Consider the following 20,855-nt stretch of genomic DNA (forward strand, 5'->3'; position numbering starts at 1 on the left):
TTTTCACATACTCATCCTCCTTTAACAGCCCCCGTTCAAACGTCCATTGATTGTGCGTCCTATCCCTTTCTCTAACAAATGTCAAGCTTAAAACCAACGGATTGTGATCCGACACTAACCTAGGGAGTCGTTCAGCACTAGTTTTCAATGCGTCTGACTTCTCATAAGAGTTCCTCATGCCGACAGATGATTCAGGGCATAGGGCAGGGCTGTTCTCTCGCAGCTGAATGATGGGAGCCTGGAACAGTTTGTAGCCTTCATCAGCAGGCGGTTGCTACAGGGGAACAAAGGTGTAGTGAATTAAGAGGGAGGAATTTGCAGTGGTCTAGGCACTGAAGAAACACAGACCATCTCTGTTTGAGACACATTTCAGGGCTGAGAGACAGACTACAGACCCTTCAGATGGCTGAATCAAATGCAGTGAGAGAAACCTAAACTGTTGAGGTTGTCTCTCTCCCTACAGGGTATGGACTACATGGTGGAGCACCACCGAGCCAGCTACACCAATGCCGATAGTCTTTCCAGGTTTTTCTGCCTTAGCGGTGAGCACTCTCCTGAGGGTGGGTAGTTGTCCCCGCCTTTAGCTGGCGGAGACCCGTGTTGGAAATTACAATTTATTTCATGGTATTCCTCCCAGATTTTTGCTTTGACTGCTTTCTCTGGCCTTGAACTATGTACACCTTACCCCTGCTAACCAGTGGTAAAGTGCATGTGCTCCCCCTCTAAACATGAAGGTCGTACACACCCGATTAGCTCATTTACTTACCCAAAGGTCCCAAGTATACGCTACTAAGTGTATTCAGGGCCTATAAATTAAACGTCACCAGTGAGACACAGGAAACCCAACCCTAGCTTACCATTATAGACTGGGAGAGCGTGTCCTTGCACGGAAAGAGTAAAAGGTATTTGGCAAGGCAGGCTGCTTCCATAGAGAAATACTAGATTACATTATTACACCTAATTATGCTAATTGGGGTTGGAAACAGCTAGAGAAATATTTCAAAGACTCTTTAATAGTTGGACTACCATTAAATAGAATTTTTGTCTAACTATTATGGAAAAGGTATTTTTAGAAAAAAATGCTTTCTACTTCCTAAAGTGTACAAGGTCTTTTTGTAAGCATTCCAACTGTCAGCTGATTACTCCGCAGTAGTGAGATGTGGATTTCTCACAGAACAGGGATACACATCTGAGTGTGGGGAGATGTTGTCCTTCCCGAGGCAGGATGGCCTGGGGTTGTGCCCAGGTACTTGATTAAGTTCAAAGGAGGTCTACCCAGCTGCTCCCACCTGGGCCTGCCCCTCTATTGTTTTTCTAAGTCAGATAGGCACCAATCCCTGTGGGGTGGGGAGCTGACCCAGAACTCATTTAGAGCGACCATTTCCATGCTGACACCTCTGGGTGGGCAGAGGATGCTCCGACCAGGAAGAAAAAGGTGCTGCCATGTTGGATTTACGGAGGGGGACTGTGAGATAGTTTACATTAAAACCCAAAACAACTGCTGCAAAAGTGGGCAGGGTCACCACTGGGATCTTTTATCTAATTGGCTGGGAAATGGCCAGCAGATGCCCCCAACCATAGGCATGTGCCAGGCATAAATGTGGCACCCACAATACCCTCCGCAGAACATTCCTTGACCTGAGGCAAATAGAAGAGGACTGAATTTGCTATTTGAGGTCTGAGAAGAGCCTAGAAGACTAGACCTGCTCCGCCTCTTCTACCTACGACAAAGCGGATTCAAGGGGGTCATAAGCCTGATGTCCTGTTAAAGCCAGAGAAGCTACAAGAGGATTGTTCCTGCAACTGCCCACCTTAACAGTGGCAACTGGATCTTCCTGTTGGCTTCTGTCTGCCACCCTATAAGTCTCCAAGTGCCTTCCCTGAGGTTGTGAGGGCTTTAAAAGTGTACTCATGTGGTGGATTGGAACATAAAGAACTAATCAGAAGGAAACATATTTGACCAGGACAAATCTGGTAAGTATATTAAACCCGAACTCCATTGCAATTAGCAGGGATAATGTGTGCCGCATGGAAGCGGTTAATTTTAGGATTTTTATTGTTTTGCATTTCGACTTTATTACTGTTTTAGCACGGATTCAATACTTTACACATTGCCTCTAAGTTGAGCAGCTCTGCTTTATGCCATAGCCACCAGGGGTTTGAGCTCAGGTTAATTAAGTGACTTTAAGGGTTAACCCTGACATGGACTGAGTTATTATATGGCGGGTACTTACCTCCCATCAACTAATAACTCCATTTGTTACAGCCATTCAGCGGCGGACAGGAGAACTGCTCTAAAAGTTTCCTGATGCATTCTGACTCTGGGGATTATTCACAAGGTGTAGAATATGTGGTTAGAAGTAGCCATAAGAAAGCTGTGAATGAGCGTGGAGGGTGTGGCTGGGACGGAACTGTGAGTGGGGGTCAGAAGAGCAAAGGAAACGGTTGAGGCTGGGCTTATGAAACGTAAAAAAAAAAAGCCATGGAGGGGTCTGGAAAGTACTGCATAGTCAGGGACGGTGGGAGATGGAGCAATGGCGAGGTGGGAGGGGTGTTGTATAGAAGGAAGTACGCTAAAACATGTGCACTCATTGAGTGCTGAAAGAAAAAAAAACTTACAGAATGAGAGCAGTTGAATGAAGCCAGTCAGACAGTCCTCAAAAGGGTGGCAAACACGCTATGTTCCAAGGAATGGATAACCGAAGAGGAATGAAAGCCAGTGAATAAGAAGAAAGCAACAGTGTGACAAGAAAGCCAATCGATGGTAAGCAAAGGGCAGGCTCTAACCCCACTGTACATTTTTGCCTTCGTTCACTAGTCTTCCACCAACAGCTAAAACCAGTATGATAGGCAAGACCTAATGCACAAGTTACTTACCTTCGGTAACGATATATCTATAAGAAACAGTAGCTAGTATTAGATTCCTTACCTTAGAATATCCTCAGGCGTCAGACTGGATCCGGAAACTTTTACATAGCAATATCCTTGCGCGTCGGTAGGAGTCGTCTGCGGCTCCACATCCGCCGTCGTTGGCGCCGGACTACTTAGACGCCGCACTCACGCGCTGACGTCAGTTCTTATACACAGCTTTTCCGTGCCAGAAATGCAGAGCCATGATAAAAACCAACACTGGTGCCATAAAAACTAGGGCCCTGAAACGGGATGACCTTAACCCTAGGTATCGGATCGCAGAATGGGGAGGATGGGTGGGGCGGTAAGTAATCTAATACTAACTACTGTTTCTTACGGATATATCGTTACCCAAGGTAAGTAACTTGTGTATCTGAAAGAAATAGGTTAGTATTAGATTCCTTCCCTTAGAATAGATACCCCAGCAATACCAACCCCGGTGGTAGGTCGGCGAACCAATGAGCACACCAGAAAGTCCTGGAGAACGGAACGGCTGAAAAAAGCCATCTCTCCGGACTTGGCTGTCCAGGCAGTAGTGTCTTGCGAACGTGTGCAGCGAGGCCCACGTAGTTGCCTGACAGATGTCCTGCAAGGGGACTCCCCGACCCAGGGCAGTAGTAGCTGCCGTGGCCCGAGTGGAATGGGCACGCAGCCCCACAGGAGGCTCCTTTTTAGCCAGAGAGTAACAAGCCTTGATGCACAAGATGACCCATCGAGAAATGGTCCGTTTGTGCACCTCCCGTCCCTTCTTAGCGCCCACGTAACCAACAAAGAGTTGGTCATCCACCCGGAACTGGCACGTGCGATCCAGATAATATGAGCGCGCACGTTTTGGGTCCAGACGGTGGAGCCTCTCTTCCTCTTTCGAGGGATGCGGAGGCGGAAAGAAGGTGGGCAAGGTGATGGACTGCCAGATGTGGAAGGCTGTGACTACCTTGGGAAGGAAAGAGGGTCGCGTCCGCAACACACTTTGTCCGGATGGACAGAAAGGAAGGGAGGTTGAAAGAAAGAGCCTGGAGCTCACTCACTTTCCTCGCAGAGGTGATGGCAACCAGGAATGCAGTCTTAAGAGTAAGGAGACGAAGAGGACAGTTATGAAGTGGCTCGAAGGGAGCACACATCAGATAAGTCAGAACAAGGTGATGCCCTTCAAAAACCTATTCACAACCGGGGACTTGAACAAAGAGGGCTGATCAGGGAGCCTTAAGAAGGCGGAAATGGCAGAGAGGTAGCCCTTCAGAGTGCCCAGAGCAGAACCCTGCTGGGCAAGAGAAAGAACAAAGAGGAGAACCTCTGAAAGAGGGGCAGAAAGGGGATCCACAGCCTTTGCTGTGCACCATGCCACAAATTTGTTCCACCTGCAGGCGTATACTGATTATGTGGAGGGACGCCTGGCTGCCAGAATCACATTACAGACTTCAGGAGGCAAGTCAAATGGCCTCAACTGCCGCCGCTCAATCTCCACGCATGTAAGTGGAGACTGGACAGGTTCGGGTGGAGGACCGTCCCCTGCTGCTGCGACAGAAGGTCCTCCTGAAGAGGCAGACGAATCAGGGGGATCGACTGACATGCTGAGTAGCTCGGGATACCAGTATCTTCGTGCCCAAGGATGACTTGGACCCGGTCGCGCCTGATCTTCTTCAGCACTCTGGGCAGAAGTGGTATAGGCGGAAGGCGTACAACAGACCGCAACTCCACTCGCGACGATAAGAGTCTCCGAGCGAGTGCCGCCTTGGAAATTCCAACGCGCAGAACTGATGACATTGCACGTTCTCTTCTGTGGCAAATAGATCTAACCAAGGCTCTCCCCACTGCTGAAAGAGGCTTTGCGCCACGTCAAGTTCAGGCGCTATTCGTGATCCATCATGCACCGACGGATGAGTTTGTCCGCCCTGGCGTTCAGGGAACCGGCCAGGTGTTGAACCACCAGGGTCACGCCCTGCTGTTCCAGCCACTGCCAGAGGCACAGAGCCTCCTGGCAAAGGGTCCACGACCCCACCCCGCCCTGTTTGTTGCAGTACCACATGGCGGTGGTGTTGTCCTTGAACACCTGCACTCCACTCCACCGGACAGAGGGGAGGAATGACTTCAGTGCAAGCCGGATCGCCCACAGCTCCAGAAGGTTGATGTGGAGTCGGGACTCCGCCGGAGACCAGAGGCCTCTGATCTCCGCCTCTCCCATGTGGCCCCTCCAGCTCTGGAGGGACGCGTCCGCCACAACTACGTGCTCCGGTTGGAGTAGGGAGAGGGATCTGCCACTGACCCAATCTCGGTCCGTGAGCCACCACTGCAACTGTCTTGCAGTGCCCTCTGAGATCACGACATGGTCGGACAAGTTGCCCTGATGCTGGGCCCTCTGAAACTTCAGGTCCCACTGCAGAGCCCGCATCCGCCACCGGGCGTGATGCACCAGAAGGATGCAGGAGGCCATCAGCCCCAGAAGCCGCAGTATCAACCTGACCGAGACTCGGGATAACGGCTGATAGATCGGAATCAGAGCCTGAATATCCCGAACCCGCTGTTCGGGAGGATAAACCTGAAACTGCGCCGAGTCTAGAACCGCTCCGATGAAGAGGAGCTTCTGAGAGGGACACAGGTGCGACTTCACACATTGATGGAGAACCCCAGCATGTGCAGGAGGTCAGCCGTAGTCTGGAGGTGGCTGACGACTGTCTGAGGCGAGCCCGCCTTCAACAACCAGTCGTCGAGGTAGGGGAAGACTGAAACCCCTAACCTGCGCAGAAGAGCTGCGACCACCGCCATCACTTTCGTGAACACCTGTGGGGCGTTGGTAAGGCCGAAGGGGAGCACGGTAAACTGAAAGTGCTCGTGGCCTACCGTGAACCGCAGGTAACGCCGGTGGGCCAGCAGGACGGGGATGTGGAAATAGGCGCCCTGCAAGTCCAACGCTACCATCCAGTCTCCTGGGTCTAGCTAGGGCAGCTAAGACCTGAGCCAAAGTCAGCATCTTGAACTTCTCCTTCCGGAGGAAGCCGTTGACGTTCCGGAGGTCCGAGATAGGGCGTAGGCCCCCTCTGCCCTTCTTGGGAACCAGAAAGTAGTGGGAGTAACAACCACACCCTACTTCTGGCCTAGGAACGCGCTTGATGGCCCCCTTGGCCAAGAGGGCCGTAACTTCCTCCTGCAGACGTTGCAAGAGATTCAACCGACACGCGGTGGTACTGCGGTGGCATGGCTGGAGGGGTCGCCTTGAAGGGGAGGGAGTAGCCCCTTCGGACGATTTGCAGCACCCACCTGTCCCATGTGGAGCGCCAGTGGAGGAGGTGATGGCGAACCCTGCCCCCACCGGCGTCAAATGGGCCTGAAAGCTCAGACTAGGAAGGCTTTGAGGCGGATGCTGCGGGGGTGGATGTGGACTGGCCAAGCCGTTGTCCCGTTACTGCCGCGACGGTAACCATGTTTGCCACCGCGCTGAATGTTAGTCCGCAGCCCGTGGCTGGCAGGACATGTGGGAGCACCCCTTCCGTGGCCACGAAAGGAGCACTGGGCAGAAGATTGCTGGCGCGGGGCCGACAGGCCCAAGGACTTGGCCGTAGCCCTGGAGTCCTTAAAGCGTTCCAAAACATGATCTGCCTTGCCACTGAAGAGGTGGCTGCCATCGAACAGCATGTCCATAAGGGTATTTTGGACATCGGCCGAAAAGTTGGCAGGCCTCAGCCAGGCGTGGCGGCGAACCGCCACAGACGTTGAAATCACTCTTCCTAGCGAGTCCGTGGTATCCAGTCCACATCTGATAGAGTACCGCGCTGCGTCCCTTCCCTCCGCAAGGGCTTGAGCAAGTTTCGCCCGGGCTCCCTCCGGGCACTCAGGCAGCACGGCCGCAACCGTATCCCACAGAGAGTGGGTGTAACGGCCCAAGAGGCACACGGTGTTCACTGACAGCAACCCCAAACTAAGGGAGGAGAACATCTTCTTTCTGAACTGTTCATTCTTCTTGGATTCCCGATCTGGTGGTGCAGTGGGGAATGCGGATTGGGAGGTAGAGGCCTGGATAACCAGACTCTCGGGGGTGGGGTGGGTGGACAAGAAACTAGGGTCACCCGAAGCTGGGCGGTGGCGCCTAGCGACGTCCTATCTACAGGAGGGCCTGTAGTGGGCCTGTACCAAGTGCCCAACAGGACGTCTGTGAGAGCCTCAAACGGCAGTAGAGGCTCTGGGGAGCTTACCTGCGGTTTAAGGACCTCTGTGAGGATGTTGGACCTCACTGTTGCGACGGGGAGCTCAAGAGCCAAGGACTTGGCTGCCCTCATCAGCACAACACTATAAGCTGCCCCCTCCTCTGTAGCCACGGTAGGAGGGGAGATAAAACCAGTGCCTGGGGAGTTATCCTGGCCACTGGCTTTCCCTAGTTCCTGTGTCCAGTCCTCATATGACTGGCACTCACGTGCCAGGGGGTCCTCAGAACCCCCCAGTCTCCCTCGTCGACCATGTCCTGAAATTCAGGGATAAAGGATGGACCCAGATCCTCGAAGAATTGCTCTTCGGCCGGTGCCAAATGCGGCGTCGAGCGACGCCGCTCCGACGCCGGATCCGGATCGAGGGTTGGACCGGAGACGGCGTCGCCCGAGGATGGCGCTGGGGGTGACACCCTAGGGGTCGACGCCGGCGGGGTCGTAAGGTCGACCAGCGGCGACCCGGATCCAGTGGGGCCTTGCTGTGTCGGGACCGAAGTCGGCGACGAAGTACCCAGCCAGCTTGGGCTCCCAGTCGGGTCCGCTGGGCCCGAAGGCGCTGCGGAACGCGACGGAGGAGAGAGCGACCTCATGGCCATGAGGAAGGCATCGATCTCCTCTGGTGTCGTGTTCTGCCCAGGGACCGGCAGGTATGGAGCAGGTCGCGACGCCTGCAGCTCCGGCGGAGCCGCGTGGGTGGTGTCACCCGAACCCCCGGCCGCGTCGGGCGGAGTCAGAAGAGCGATGTCGCCTTTTTGACTTCTTGTGCCTCTTACCTGAGGACTTGGAGCCCGACGAGTGGTGTCGACTCGCCGAGCTGTGATGACTCCGGCCCCGCGACCGGTCCCTCGACCTCCTTCCGGACCGGGACCTCGGGCGGAGCGGGGCCGACTGCCGGAGCTCGAGGCGCTTGCGGGACAGCTCCCGCCGAGCCTTCGACATCAAGGCCCGACAGTGGGGGTACGACTTGTCATCGTGGTCGGGCCCCAGGCAATGTAGGCACCGGCAGTGGGGGGGTCGGTAACCGACATCAGTCGGTTGCAGTCGGCACAGGGCTTGAACCCAGGCATCCCTACTGGCACCGATGGAGTTGTAGACTCGAAACGGATCCAAAAAGGATCGAAAAAGCTTAGTCAAAAAGTGACTAAAGGGTACCACTTTCTCCGGAACTGCGCTTGCTGGCGCGAAAAAAAAAAAAAAGAACTGACGTCAATGTGCGAGGGCGGCGTCTAAGTACTCCGACGACCTCATCTCGGCGCCGACGACTGACGCGAAGCCGCAGACGACGCCTACCGACGTGCAGGGGTACTGCTACGCAAAATTTTCCGGATCCAGTCTGACGCCTGGGGATATTCTAAGGTAAGGAATCGAATACTAACCGGTTTCTTTCAGATTAAAGGATCAGGGTAGGTGGGGAGTGAGGAATAGTAATGATTTTGGAAATGCGCCCCCCCCCTTCAATATCTGAACCCACGTTCACCGAAAAAAATACAACTAGAAGCACATAGTAATTCACTCCTGTTCACCTTGCAAATCAACTGGGAAGCAGACACGAAAAGCCAAGGAGAACATTGGGAACACCTGTTTAGAATAATTTATTGTTTATACAAAAGCTATGTTTTACTTCTTTCAGTTTTAATATGTGGTGTCATAATCAAGGAGAATATATATACACATGGGTGTTCTAGCAAAAGAGCCGCAGTTACATTGTTTCAGCCAAGTGTACATACTCAATCAAGAAGAAAAAGGCAGCAACAAAAACGGTTTATGAAAAATGACAGCTTGTTCTCTTCATGAACTTGAACAGCCCAATTCAATAGAAATGTTCAAAATCTATATATTATTTTTGACAGCTACAGATAAAAATATGAAAGATATTTGATGGACAGGGAGCAAGACTGGGGATCGCATTACAGTTCTGTAGTCCAGGAAAGATGCAGCCATACATGCCCATGAACTGACGTCTTCAGACATTTCAATATTTGCCCCACTTCTCTCTGATGAAGAAAGGTTTAACAGCACTCAATTGCCAAGTCGCATTTATAGCTCTGCGTTTTCAATGTTTTCTTTAGAATACGTAACCTTAGCGCCAACAATGTTTGTGCTCTGAGCCCAGCATCTTCAGGTGACAATCACGGAGAATGCTCGAAAACACAGGGAGAGTTTGCTAATCCTCTTACACATTAACTTAGAAGAACATCTTCTGGACCATTCTGTAGAGCTGTATTTGGCATTTGAAGGGAGAAAGTCATAGTGAGGCATTGACAGTCAGGTTTCTCCTGATTGAAGTCACTACCAGTCTGTGGGAAGCAGGCTCCACAGGTAGTCACAGATGAAGCTCTTGCTGTGCTTTGTGCCATCTATGTTGATGGGCTTCGCTATGTCCCCGCCGTAATGTACTGAAGAAATGGTGTGAAGGAAAATTGGTGTTGTGTTAACTGGATACGCTGTACATAGGGGCAGTTAACGAGAGCAACTCACCCTTTACAAAAGAAAAATATAGAACTTTAATATATTTCGAGCAGTGTGAAAAGGCCTTGCTCCTAGCCTTGGAAGAAACATTCTGCCCACCCTCCCCCTACCAGCCATAACATCTTCATCCAATATGACAATTTACCCTCAGGCACACAGTGTATGACAAGAAATGACAATCCTGTGGATTCACCCATAGCCCTGAGCTCTGCAATCTTCTTGAAAGATTTAGATCAAAAGTAACATTTATGTAAAGTTTCCTGTATGGTGACAATATCTACCACTGTGAACTATTGCTGCCTCTGCCAGGCCCATAACTATGATCGGTCTTAAGACTTAATTCGATGCTCCCTTGGCCAATGAGCAGAGTTTCACTAATATCAGCACCCCTCAGCATCAAGGAAGTTCAAATTAAGAGAGAAGCAAACCATCACTTGATACTGATGAAGTAGAGGTCAACAGAGTGTGGTAGACCAGGGTCACGCTACACAGAGGAAGTGATCAATGCCATCCTCCATGTGAAAGAAAATGTTTTGTAGGGTGCTTATGAAAAGGTGCCATGAGGACTCCACCAGCGGCATTTCTCTTTTAAGAATAGTGATAGGATCTCAGCCCGCTTGGAAGAAGGAACCTCTCCCAGAAGCATGCATATTACCCCCAAGAGCTCTTTTGTGTTTCCACTGTATACCTCTGTATACAAGTTACTAACCTATGAAGGCGGTTCTCCAACACTATCTTTTATACATTTCATTGCTTTTGTGAAAGCTCATTATTCTTGGAATCCACTACACACAAAGCAGTCCTCAGACACCCGCTTCTTTTATAGATTTATATGCTTTTGTGACAGCTCATTATACTTGGAATCCACTATGCACATAATGAATATGTACCTTTTAGTCAACCATTATTCAAAGACCCACGAAGCTTTTTTCTACACTAACCAGGTCTTGCTCTCTCGTTATGCCCCTTCACTGCTGACCAAGAAGCTCCATTCAGAACCATCATTTTAGCTATATTGTCACTCATCCTTAGGGTGAGAACCATCTTCCTTGACCAATCCAGCTTTAACATTATGTTTTCTCTGTCCTGCTTTATTGTTTGATGACAACACACACACCAAAATGTCCTGTAATGTGAACAGTTGGTTTACCTAGGGGCACATAGGAGGATTACTCCAAGGAAAAATGTGATTATTTCCCATCCACAAAAATTGTGGTCAGGACCCTAAGAGAATTCCCTAGATGTTAGGTTGTATAAGAAAGTTGGATTTGTCAAAAATCCCAGAGCTAGAAAATAAAAAGAACGGGCCCACAAGAGTCGCATACCTGAATAGAAATGCTCCAACTGACCAAAATCTAACCCAGCAGAAGGGTCATTAATAGAAAAAAATGGCCCTAGATGAGACCATTTTGTATAAATCCTAGATTCCCATGGATTCTATCGACTCTTATTAAGAAGGCATTCCCACACTCGTAAGATTGCCCTTTCTCTACTTAGAGATGGGACTCCAATGCATACTGTGGATGCACATACAGTAGTTTTTAGATCCTGCCTACTAGACAGCGCATGCATTGTCTGTTGCAAGACATACTGTGGCAGTAAAAGAGCATACAGGAGCTTGGAGTTGGCCATTGCTTACCACTGGTTAGCTTTCCTGTCACATTTGCCTACTTGTTATTCATGTCCCAACTTATCAATTTTGCGTTAATTTCCCTATGAAACATTGCCTCTCCGATAACACTTCCGATTTGGCTAACTTCTCTGCTTTCATTGCTTGCCTTTCAAGCACAACTTATTTTTTTGGGGGGTTGAGCACTCCATGAGAGCGCATGCTTCTGCCAGTGGTTTCCATAGTGTAGATCTCCCACACTGCAGTCTGTATTATTCAATGTCAACCATATGGTTCTAGCCACCCCATGTTGCGCTGGGGATCATGTACATTCTGATGTTGCTTTCTCAACAGTGTGCTTCTCCCCATCCACTCCACATTGCGGTCTCACCAGTTGTGCGCCCCCGACCCCCAAAACTTCTGTGATCCTTCACTTCACACCAGACTTAAATTTAAAGAAAATACAATTAAAGGATCTTTAAGTAAACAGAAAAAAAGTGCAAATGCATCTACAAAAATGGCACAGCCGGGCAAGTCAATTTATTTTTTCATTCTTTATTCTTTAGCCATGCTGTTCAGCATGGATAAAAATCATTAGCAGAGCTATTATGTCTCAATGGCATAACCTATTGGCTTCGACAATGCTCGTAAAATTTTCTTTTAGCAATTTCAGTCTAATGTAAATTTTGTAATGGTCTGCTTCAATTGTATTTATGTATAGAATATAAAAAGAGGAACATAACATAGAAGCTTGCTTCCTACAGGCTGGTTTTCTGCTCCAAGTTCGTTCTAAAATGGAGTTTTAAACATTAAAAGAACGCCCAGGACCCAATATAGCTGTAGAGATATTCGATGGTTTAAGAATATCAGACAGAATGCAACAAAGGAAAAATGACAAAGACCCTGCCCGGTTGGACATATTTTGGATATTCCTGCCCAGGAAGAAGGATTACAGTTGGTAGTTCACTGGCTTCCCAATTCACTGAGATTGAAGACAAGTAGAGGTCTACGGTTCACAGTAATGCAAATCCCTAAACTGTAGATGTTACATGTACCCTAGATTGGATAGAATACGACTGCAAGGAACTGAGATTAAGACTGACGAAAATAAAGAGAGTCAGGCGTGACTAAAGGGGCATTGAGGCTGGTAAAAGTACATTGAAAGTACATAAATAAAGACCAAAAAAGAGCCAAAGTGAAGAGACAGGAATGTGGAGAAAGCAATGCAACGGAGGTAGGTTTGGATGACCTAGGGTTTTGAAGGTTGAGCAAAGATCAAGCAACACTTGTAGAAAGATAATTAAGAGTGATCTGGAGAAGAAAGAAAGTTAACAAGGAGCAAGTCAGAAAACAGAGTGACCGAATGAAAGCAGGATATGAACAGCAAGGAAAAAGATCACATGCAATGGGTCAACACCAGTAACTGGTACCACAGAGAACAGTGGCAAATGTATATAATAATAATAATAATAATAATAATAATAATAATAATAATAATAATAATAATAATAATAATAATATGGACCAGTTCAAGGATACTGCCCTTAATCAGAGTGGGCTCCGCACTGTAATCCCAGTCTATCTTGGTAACCTTATGGTACAGCTGGGCTAAGTACCTGGAAAAGAAAAAAAGCCTTGATGACACGGGAACACAAATTTACTTTCCTCTGAGCGGTTGTGGTTGTAAAAATACGTTTTTATTAAAATATGGGAATAAACTTGCAATCCCTATATCAGATCTAAAGGACAGACCATTGTTAATACAGTTTACAGTTCTTTCAAAAATACAATTACGGGAAGCTATTCTGGTATTCTTTCCAGAATGCTCAGTGAGAGGTTTCACCAGTAGCATGTTTCTCACTAGAAAAATTTACACCGATTTGATTGAATGACACACAAAACAAGTTTATCGACTGGAGTGCTTCACAATAAAATGGTTTAATAATATCCAACTAATCGTAGCCTTTCTTCATTTCTCATTTAGTCGAAACCGTTAAATCGGACCAATTAGGATTTAAACTTATATCCAGCAGATTATACTTCGGTCTAGGCAGAAGGCACCTAACCCACTTATCTGTCATTGTAAGTTCTTTCAATTTTGCAGAAATATATTTTTGTCCCTTTAAGGCAGAAAAAATATTTTATTTGCTTCGGAGTCTTTCTACTGTCAAACTGCCATGAAGGGGGATTTGTTACTCCTGGAAGCTGAACATCGCATAGAAGCAGGGCAGCCATCAAATGGAACAATGCTCATAAAAGGACATAAGACAATCAAATCCTAGTTTTTAGGGCACCTCCTAGATACCATGTTCCGAAAAATAGAATCCTGGTCGTCTAAGAAAATCCCAATGTTGTCATTGATGCACTTGTGGCAAAATGGTGGCCAGTTTCCATGGCCATGGTTCTGCAAAGGTTTTGTTTTATTGACACTAAGTTTCTCAGTAGACAAGCATTGCTAGCACTGCGTTCGTTGCCAAGATGGGGAATGAGTGTGTCTTGCACTACAGTTAATGGACCGCCTAGATTAGTCATCGGAAGAGCCTTACTCAAAAGGGAATGCCATTCTTGGACATGTTCCTGCAGCCAAGACAATGCTCTATTTTTGAATGATCAATGATTACATCCACATCGATCATTAATTTCTAAAGCCTGGATTGAAGCTGCTCTAAAAGCAAATAGAATTGAAAAAAAATAAAAAATAAATAAAAATCAAACAAAACTGTTCAAATAAAATGGACTTATCTTGCTGGTCTCGTGTCCTTTGCAGAAGTCTGAATTGGTGTTCATTTCTTGAGTATTGGAATTTTTAGATACGGGATTTACCAGCTTCTATCCCCCTTTTCACAACCTGAGGTTTGTAATTTTCTGCCAATTAAGGAGCATGAAGGGCTACCTACCAATGGCTTCATAATGGACCGGGAAATAAGCTATTGATTATGCTCTGTAGGCTTTCAATGAAGATTCTACAAGATGGGTGCAGTACAATCAAAATAGCTGCTTCCCGTAGTCACCCTGGCAGCACACCAGATTTCAAGAGACAGAAAATTAGTGAAGGGCTACCTAAAATGGAGTTTGATTGAGTAACCATGTATCACATATAGGAGACTTGGCGGCCCACGATTCTAATGAGAAAAAAACAAAACTGCAAGTAAATAAAGCATGGTTCTGTAGACTAAAAGACCCCAAATGTCTCGAGGTGTAAAAAGACTAGGGGCAACTTGACATTATTGTGATGACCTTTAAGAACCAACTCTGAAACACACGCAGACTGGCAGAAGAGGTTATCTCATGTCAGTATTATCAGTGGTAGGACTAAGCAATTGTCAGTCACTCGCCAGGATCACCTCTTGAAGACCAGCATGATCAGGTAAGGACATTCGAATGACAGATTAGCATCTGAAAGGCTCGATCTGGATCCGTCATGTCATACCAAATGGCTGAAAGATACACAATGCTGGACCGTCAGTCACATGTCTGGCTCACCGCAGGAAGACTGAAGTGCCAGGACAGAGTGGGTCATGAATCAGACTTCTATATGAAAGGATAATAGTATAATAGTAACATTTGTAATGCACAGAATGTGAATACCTTTTCTGCATTTGACTTTTGTTTGCAATTGTATTTTGTTACTGACACATGTACCTCACATATTTTTGACTACTCACTACTGTCACTTTCGATTCAGGTATTTTACTACCTGCATAGGTATTTTATTTTTATTCCAATATATTGTTTATATTATAGGCTATCACTAGCGACACTCACTAGTGTCTTCCTTGGCCCTGTAACTAGCGGCTGACAGCTTGTACTATCGTCCCATCTCCTACTCCTAACACCACAACCTCTCTAATATGGAGCTTAACGGCAAGCACACGTTTAGAATTAACTACCCCTCCACTCCGCTCTCCAAAAATGCCACTAAACGTTTTAAACACAACTTCTTGAGGGCGCACCCTGAAACACCCTTTGCCGACACTTACTTCTCACCGGGCAATGGAGCCCTGAACACTGACATTATCTTCCACACCTCACGCAGAGCCCAATGGAGAAAAACTTTCCTATCCCTACTCACAGTCTCCACCACCAGGAAAACAGCTCATGGCCTAACTCTCACCATCACACCTTCCCACCTCTTCCCTGGCAGGTCTACCATTACTATATACAATACCGGGATTGTCTTAATCCAATCCACGGACAAGAATCTGGAACTACTAGACAACCTGTTCCCCAAGTTCAAAGAGCACCTCTCCAAGCTGCGGACCCCCACTCAGAACTCCGCCAGCACTCCCACCCCTGACGTCGCAGCCACCACCTACTACACCTCTACCCCTAACACCCCAGTAAATGGCCCACCTGCTGCTAACGCCCACCACTCCCCTTGGACAGTCACAAATAACGCCACCGCACATACTAGCAGCCCCTCTAACATGACCCTTCTTATCCCCACCCATTCCCCCTCCATCCCTCCCCCCCCGGACAGAACATCCCCCGCCCACAACACACCACCATCTGAACAAGCCACCGCCCAAAGTTTATCCACCCCCCCCTTCCATCCCCCCCATGACAAACACCTCCCCCTCCCCATCTCCCTCCCTACTCCCACCCACGAGTCTCTCACACCTGACACAACAACTCCCACTCACAACACGCCTACATCTGCACACACCATCACTCGGAGTTTATCCACCCATCCCCCCCGCGGCAGACACCTCTCCCTGCCCTGCTCCCTCCCCACTCCCACTCACAACTCTATCTCCCTCCCAACAAAAGATACTGAACATACCTCCTCCCTTACCTTAGCATCCCCTGCTCTCCCACCTCCTATTCTCAGCCCTCACTACCCTCCGGTCTCCCCCACTGTCCTCAGCCTTCACTCACTCTTCTACTCACCGGCACCGTCTCCCACTGAAGTCACTACCTATGATTCCCACCCACCGCCTGTCTCACCTACATCACCCACACCCCTCGCCCACAAACACGGTCACACCGTGAATACCATCCCACTCAGTAGCACCGCGGAACCCCGCAACAACGCTAGTATACCCCCCCCCCTGATACCCTGCCTGCTCCCCTGCACACTACTCAACCACTCACCAACGGCTCTCTCCACCAACGCCCTCCCCAATGTCCCTCCTGACCTGACTTTATCCACCCTCCAACAAGTCAAAGAGGAAATCTTACAAATCAAAAAAGACATCCACACAATCAAAGACCTTCTCTCCTCACAGCCCAGTCTACCTCCCACCATCCCACTACCCTACAAACGACGCACCCTCCCTACATACCCTCGCCCTCGACGACACCATCAATGGACTACTATCCCCGTTCGCAATAATTCCCACCGCCCCCGTCGTGTTCTCAACCCCTTGTCGGACCGCGACCTATGCTCTCTCCTGCGCTCTTATGGCCCAGGTCCGGTAAAAGACTTTTCCAACTCACACATCCCCATACCCACAATTCTTACAAACCCTCTAAGGCTCCCAACACTCAACAACAGAGGCTCCGTCCCTAACAACCTCAGAAAAGTTCCCCTCACACTAGAAAGCTCGTCCACCCCTCTCTCTCCCAAACTCAAATGCATCCTATTAAACTGCAGATCGGCCCAGAGACATTCCTCCGACATCGCGGATCTCGTCTCAGAAAGGGATCTGGACTTAGCCATTCTAACAGAAACGTGGCTCACTGAAGCCTCTACCCCGATTATGGACATACTAGTCCCCCCCAACTATCACATCATTAGGCTGGACAGGTCTCCTAGCAAGATGGGCGGGGGAATTGCATGCATTTTTAGGAGCAATCTCTCCGTTACTCAAGTCACCTCCCCCCCCCTTTCCTCCTGTGAACTACTCTGCCTCGACATCACCAGTGAGGGCAAACAAGTCTGTACCTTACATCTCATCTATCACCCGCCTGGTGACAATCTCATATTCATCCAACAATTCATGGACCTGATCACCTCCAATGCCGGTCGGCAGACCACTCAAGTCTACCTGGGTGACTTCAATCTCCACTGGAACGATCAGAAAGATACCGTGGTGAATAGTCTAAAAACTTTCCTCAATGCGCTCGACCTCACCCAACTATGCGATAAACCAACACACGATAAAGGCGCGATACTCGATCTCATCATTGCTAAAGAGAACGCTATTCAACTAGAGGCGATTCTACCCTGCGATTGGTCAGATCACCACATTATCACCTTCTTTATCAACGAAAAAGTTAAACCTAACCCTACTCAACCAATCAAAACCAAAACATGGAAAAGGGATTTGAAGAATCTCAACCCCTCTACCCTACCTCCCCACATCGGCAACCTCCTCCTTCCCCCTTCAGGGGCCTCAGATGTTCAATCACTGACTGACCACTACCTTGACTCTATGAATACAATAGTCAATGAAGTCGCCCCTCTGCAACTGAAGAGAGTCTCCACCAAAATGTCTAACCCCTGGTATGATGATAGTCTCAATGACGAAAGGCGTAATATGCGAATGGCAGAGCGCACCTGGAGATCGGATCCCTCAGCACTGCATCTCAGAAAGCTTAAGAACAAGAGAAATGCCTACTTTAGGAAAATAAAGCGCACAAAGTCGGATTTCTTCAGCCGCCAGTTGGACCAAGCGAAGAATAGGCCAAGAAAGCTGTTCGAGCTTATCAAGACTCAAACAAAGGCACAACCCACTCAATCAAACAGCACAACAAATGACACCCCACACTGTGAAGCCTTCTCTGCTTTCTTTAAACTAAAGACTGACAACATAAGAAATGACCTCATCTTGGATGTAAGCAGATACCCCAACCACACCAGAATGGCAGACACTCAACCTAAAAACAAGGCCTCCTGGCAGCACTTCGATACCTACTCGGAAGAAGCAATTCACAAACTGCTCTACACCTTGAAGCCCTCTAATCACCTCTCAGACCCTCTACCTGCTAATGCTGTAAAAGACTTTATCCCCTTGCTCCTCCCTCTCTGGACCAAGATCATCAACAGCTCTCTGCAACAAGGCCACATTCCAGACTCCCTTAAGGTGGGGCAAGTCACGCCTATACTCAAGAAACCTACAGCTGATCCGGCTGACCTAAACAACTATCGGCCCATCACCAATATCCCCACCCTGGCCAAACTGCTGGAGAAATGTGTCCAACTCCAACTAACAAAACACATTGATCAATTTGACCTCCTCAACCCTCATCAATCAGGCTTCAGAGCGAAACATAGCACGGAAACAGCAATGACACACATAACTGATGATGCCCTCCAAATTCTGGACCGCAATGAGTCCTGCCTCCTCATCCTTCTTGACCTCTCCTCAGCATTTGACACGGTCAAGCATGAGAATTTGCTGGAGCTGCTAAGTACTAGAATGGGGCTATCGGGAACTGTTCTCAAGTGGTTTTCGTCCTTCCTTCACAACCGGTCTCAGAGGTTCAAGATCGACAATGTGCTATCTACACCTGTGCCTGCAGATCTAGGTGTCCCACAAGGATCCTCCCTCTCCCCCACACTGTTCAACCTCGTTATGGAACCGCTCGCCACCTTGCTTCAAGCATCCAATGTTCAATTTCATATGTACGCTGATGACACACAACTCTATCTAAAGTTACAATCCCCGGAAGATATCAAACATCTGAACTCCACGCTTATCAACACCCAATCCTGGCTGGCCGTTAATCACCTCAAACTAAATGCCCTGAAAACTGAGTTCCTACTCATCTCACCTCCGGCGAAAATCTCCACCACCCAGACCTGGCTCAACAACCTAACAGCACTCAATGTCCAACCTACCATCGTGGACTCGGCGAAATCCCTAGGCATCACACTCGACGCAAGGCTCAACATGCAGCAGCACGTCAGCAATGCCACAAAAGCAGCTAATTTCCAAATTAACACGCTGAGGAAAATTAAACCTTTCCTCCCGGCCAAAGACTTCCAAACGGCTGTACAGGCTTTAGTCATCCCTCGAATAGACTATGGAATTGCGGCCCTCAGCGGTCTCCCGCTATCCACAACAGCACCTTTAAGAGCCTCCCTGAACGCTGCCGCGAGACTCATTACTGGATCTAGAAAGCATTCGCACATATCCCCAGACTTAAAGTCTCTAAAATGGCTGCCTTTTGAAGCCAGAATACAGCTAAAAATTGCAGTGATGACACACGCGGCCGTACACCACAAGGCACCCAACTACCTCGCCCAAAAGCTGTCTATATCAGGAGGTTCGAGATCCAATAGGAGTACAAAAAATCTACTCCTGAAACCTCGTAGATTCCGGAAAGTGAAAACTTACAAGCGCTCCTTCTCAGGAATGGCACCCAGGATCTGGAATGCGCTCCCGCCTGAAACAAGGCTGATCTCCTCCACTGCACTCTTCAAGAAAGAGGTGAAAACAATCCTTCTGGCCAAGATCTCCTGATCGTTATAGAGGTTGGTTCAGAGACTCTGCATTGGTTCATGTCACTGCTCACCCTATCCCTTGGCACTATACGCTACTTGTTGGGGGCATTACTACGCTACTCTCTTACTACCGACCAAGACCGGATACACGTTGGTTTACTGATCCTCCTAAACACCTCTGTAGTGGGATCAATGACTTGTGCTGTCCTATATTACTTCCTTAATTGATTGTATATGGATTGGTTTTATGTATGTTTTTATTATCCATGTTATTACCATGTTATTGACTATTATACTGTTCCCATTATCTCTACTGCCCCTACCCTGTCTTTGTGAAGCGCTCTGATATCTGTAAGGATCCTGTTCGCGCTATATAAAACTTTGAATAAATAAACCCTCATACATCTGTCATTCCACCCCAGCATGACCTCACAATGAAAAGTAAGCAATAGCACATATATATTGAAACAAATTCCACCCAGGCTAAGAGGAGATTTTGAGGGTTTGGTAACAGTATTAATTTACTCAACACGTGGGACTAGTGCCAATCGGTTTATTTTTTTTAACTAACTTCTGAATAGTATTGTGTGTTCATGTTGTACACAACTAGATGTTAATGCACAAGTTACTACTTGTGTAACGATATATCTGTAAGAGACATTAGTTAGTATTAGATTCCTTACCTTAGAATATCCCCAGGCGTCAGACTGGATCCGGAAATTTTTGCGTAGCAGTACCCTTGCGCGTCGGTAGGCGTCGTCTGCGGCTCCGCGTCCGTCGTCGGCGCCGTGATGACTTCGTCGGAGTACTTAGACGCCGCCTCCGCGTGCTGACGTCAGTTCTTGGACACAGCTTTTCCGCGCCAGAAACGCAGAGCCATGTTAAAAACCAACACTGGTGCCATTGAAACTAGGGCCCTGAAGGGGACAACCCTAACCCTAGATATTGGTTCGCAGAACGGGGAGGATGGGTGGGTCGGTAAGGAATCTAATACTAACTAATGTCTCTTACAGATATATCGTTACACAAGTAGTAACTTGTGCATCTGAAAGAGACACGTTAGTATTAGATTCCTTACCTTAGAATAGATACCCCAGCAATACCAACCTCGGTGGTGGGTCTGCGAACCAATAATCACACCAGAAAGTACTGGAGGACGGAACGGCCAAAGAAGCCATCCCTCCGGACTTGGCTGTCCAGGCAGTAGTGTCTCGCAAACATGTGCAGCGATGCCCACGTAGCTGCCTGACAGATGTCTTGTAAGGGCACACCTCTGCCC

General features: G+C 48.2%; 1 protein-coding gene across 1 annotated transcript in view; it reads right to left on the bottom strand.

The window, feature by feature from the left end:
* Positions 1 to 8,679: 8,679 nt before the first annotated feature.
* The window catches only part of SPC24 (SPC24 component of NDC80 kinetochore complex), an 87,561-nt gene continuing 75,385 nt past the window's right edge, over positions 8,680 to 20,855 (bottom strand). Inside the window, exons 5-6 of the mRNA XM_078639996.1 lie at positions 12,724 to 12,800; positions 8,680 to 9,502 (exon numbers count right to left, since the gene is read on the bottom strand). Coding sequence (XP_078496122.1) covers positions 9,396 to 9,502; positions 12,724 to 12,800 — 184 coding nt within the window. The 3' untranslated portion in view covers positions 8,680 to 9,395. The remainder of the gene's footprint in view (positions 9,503 to 12,723; positions 12,801 to 20,855) is intronic.

Source organism: Lissotriton helveticus, chromosome 1_1 (genome assembly GCF_964261635.1).
Source record: "Lissotriton helveticus chromosome 1_1, aLisHel1.1, whole genome shotgun sequence".
Classification (NCBI taxonomy): domain Eukaryota; kingdom Metazoa; phylum Chordata; class Amphibia; order Caudata; family Salamandridae; genus Lissotriton; species Lissotriton helveticus.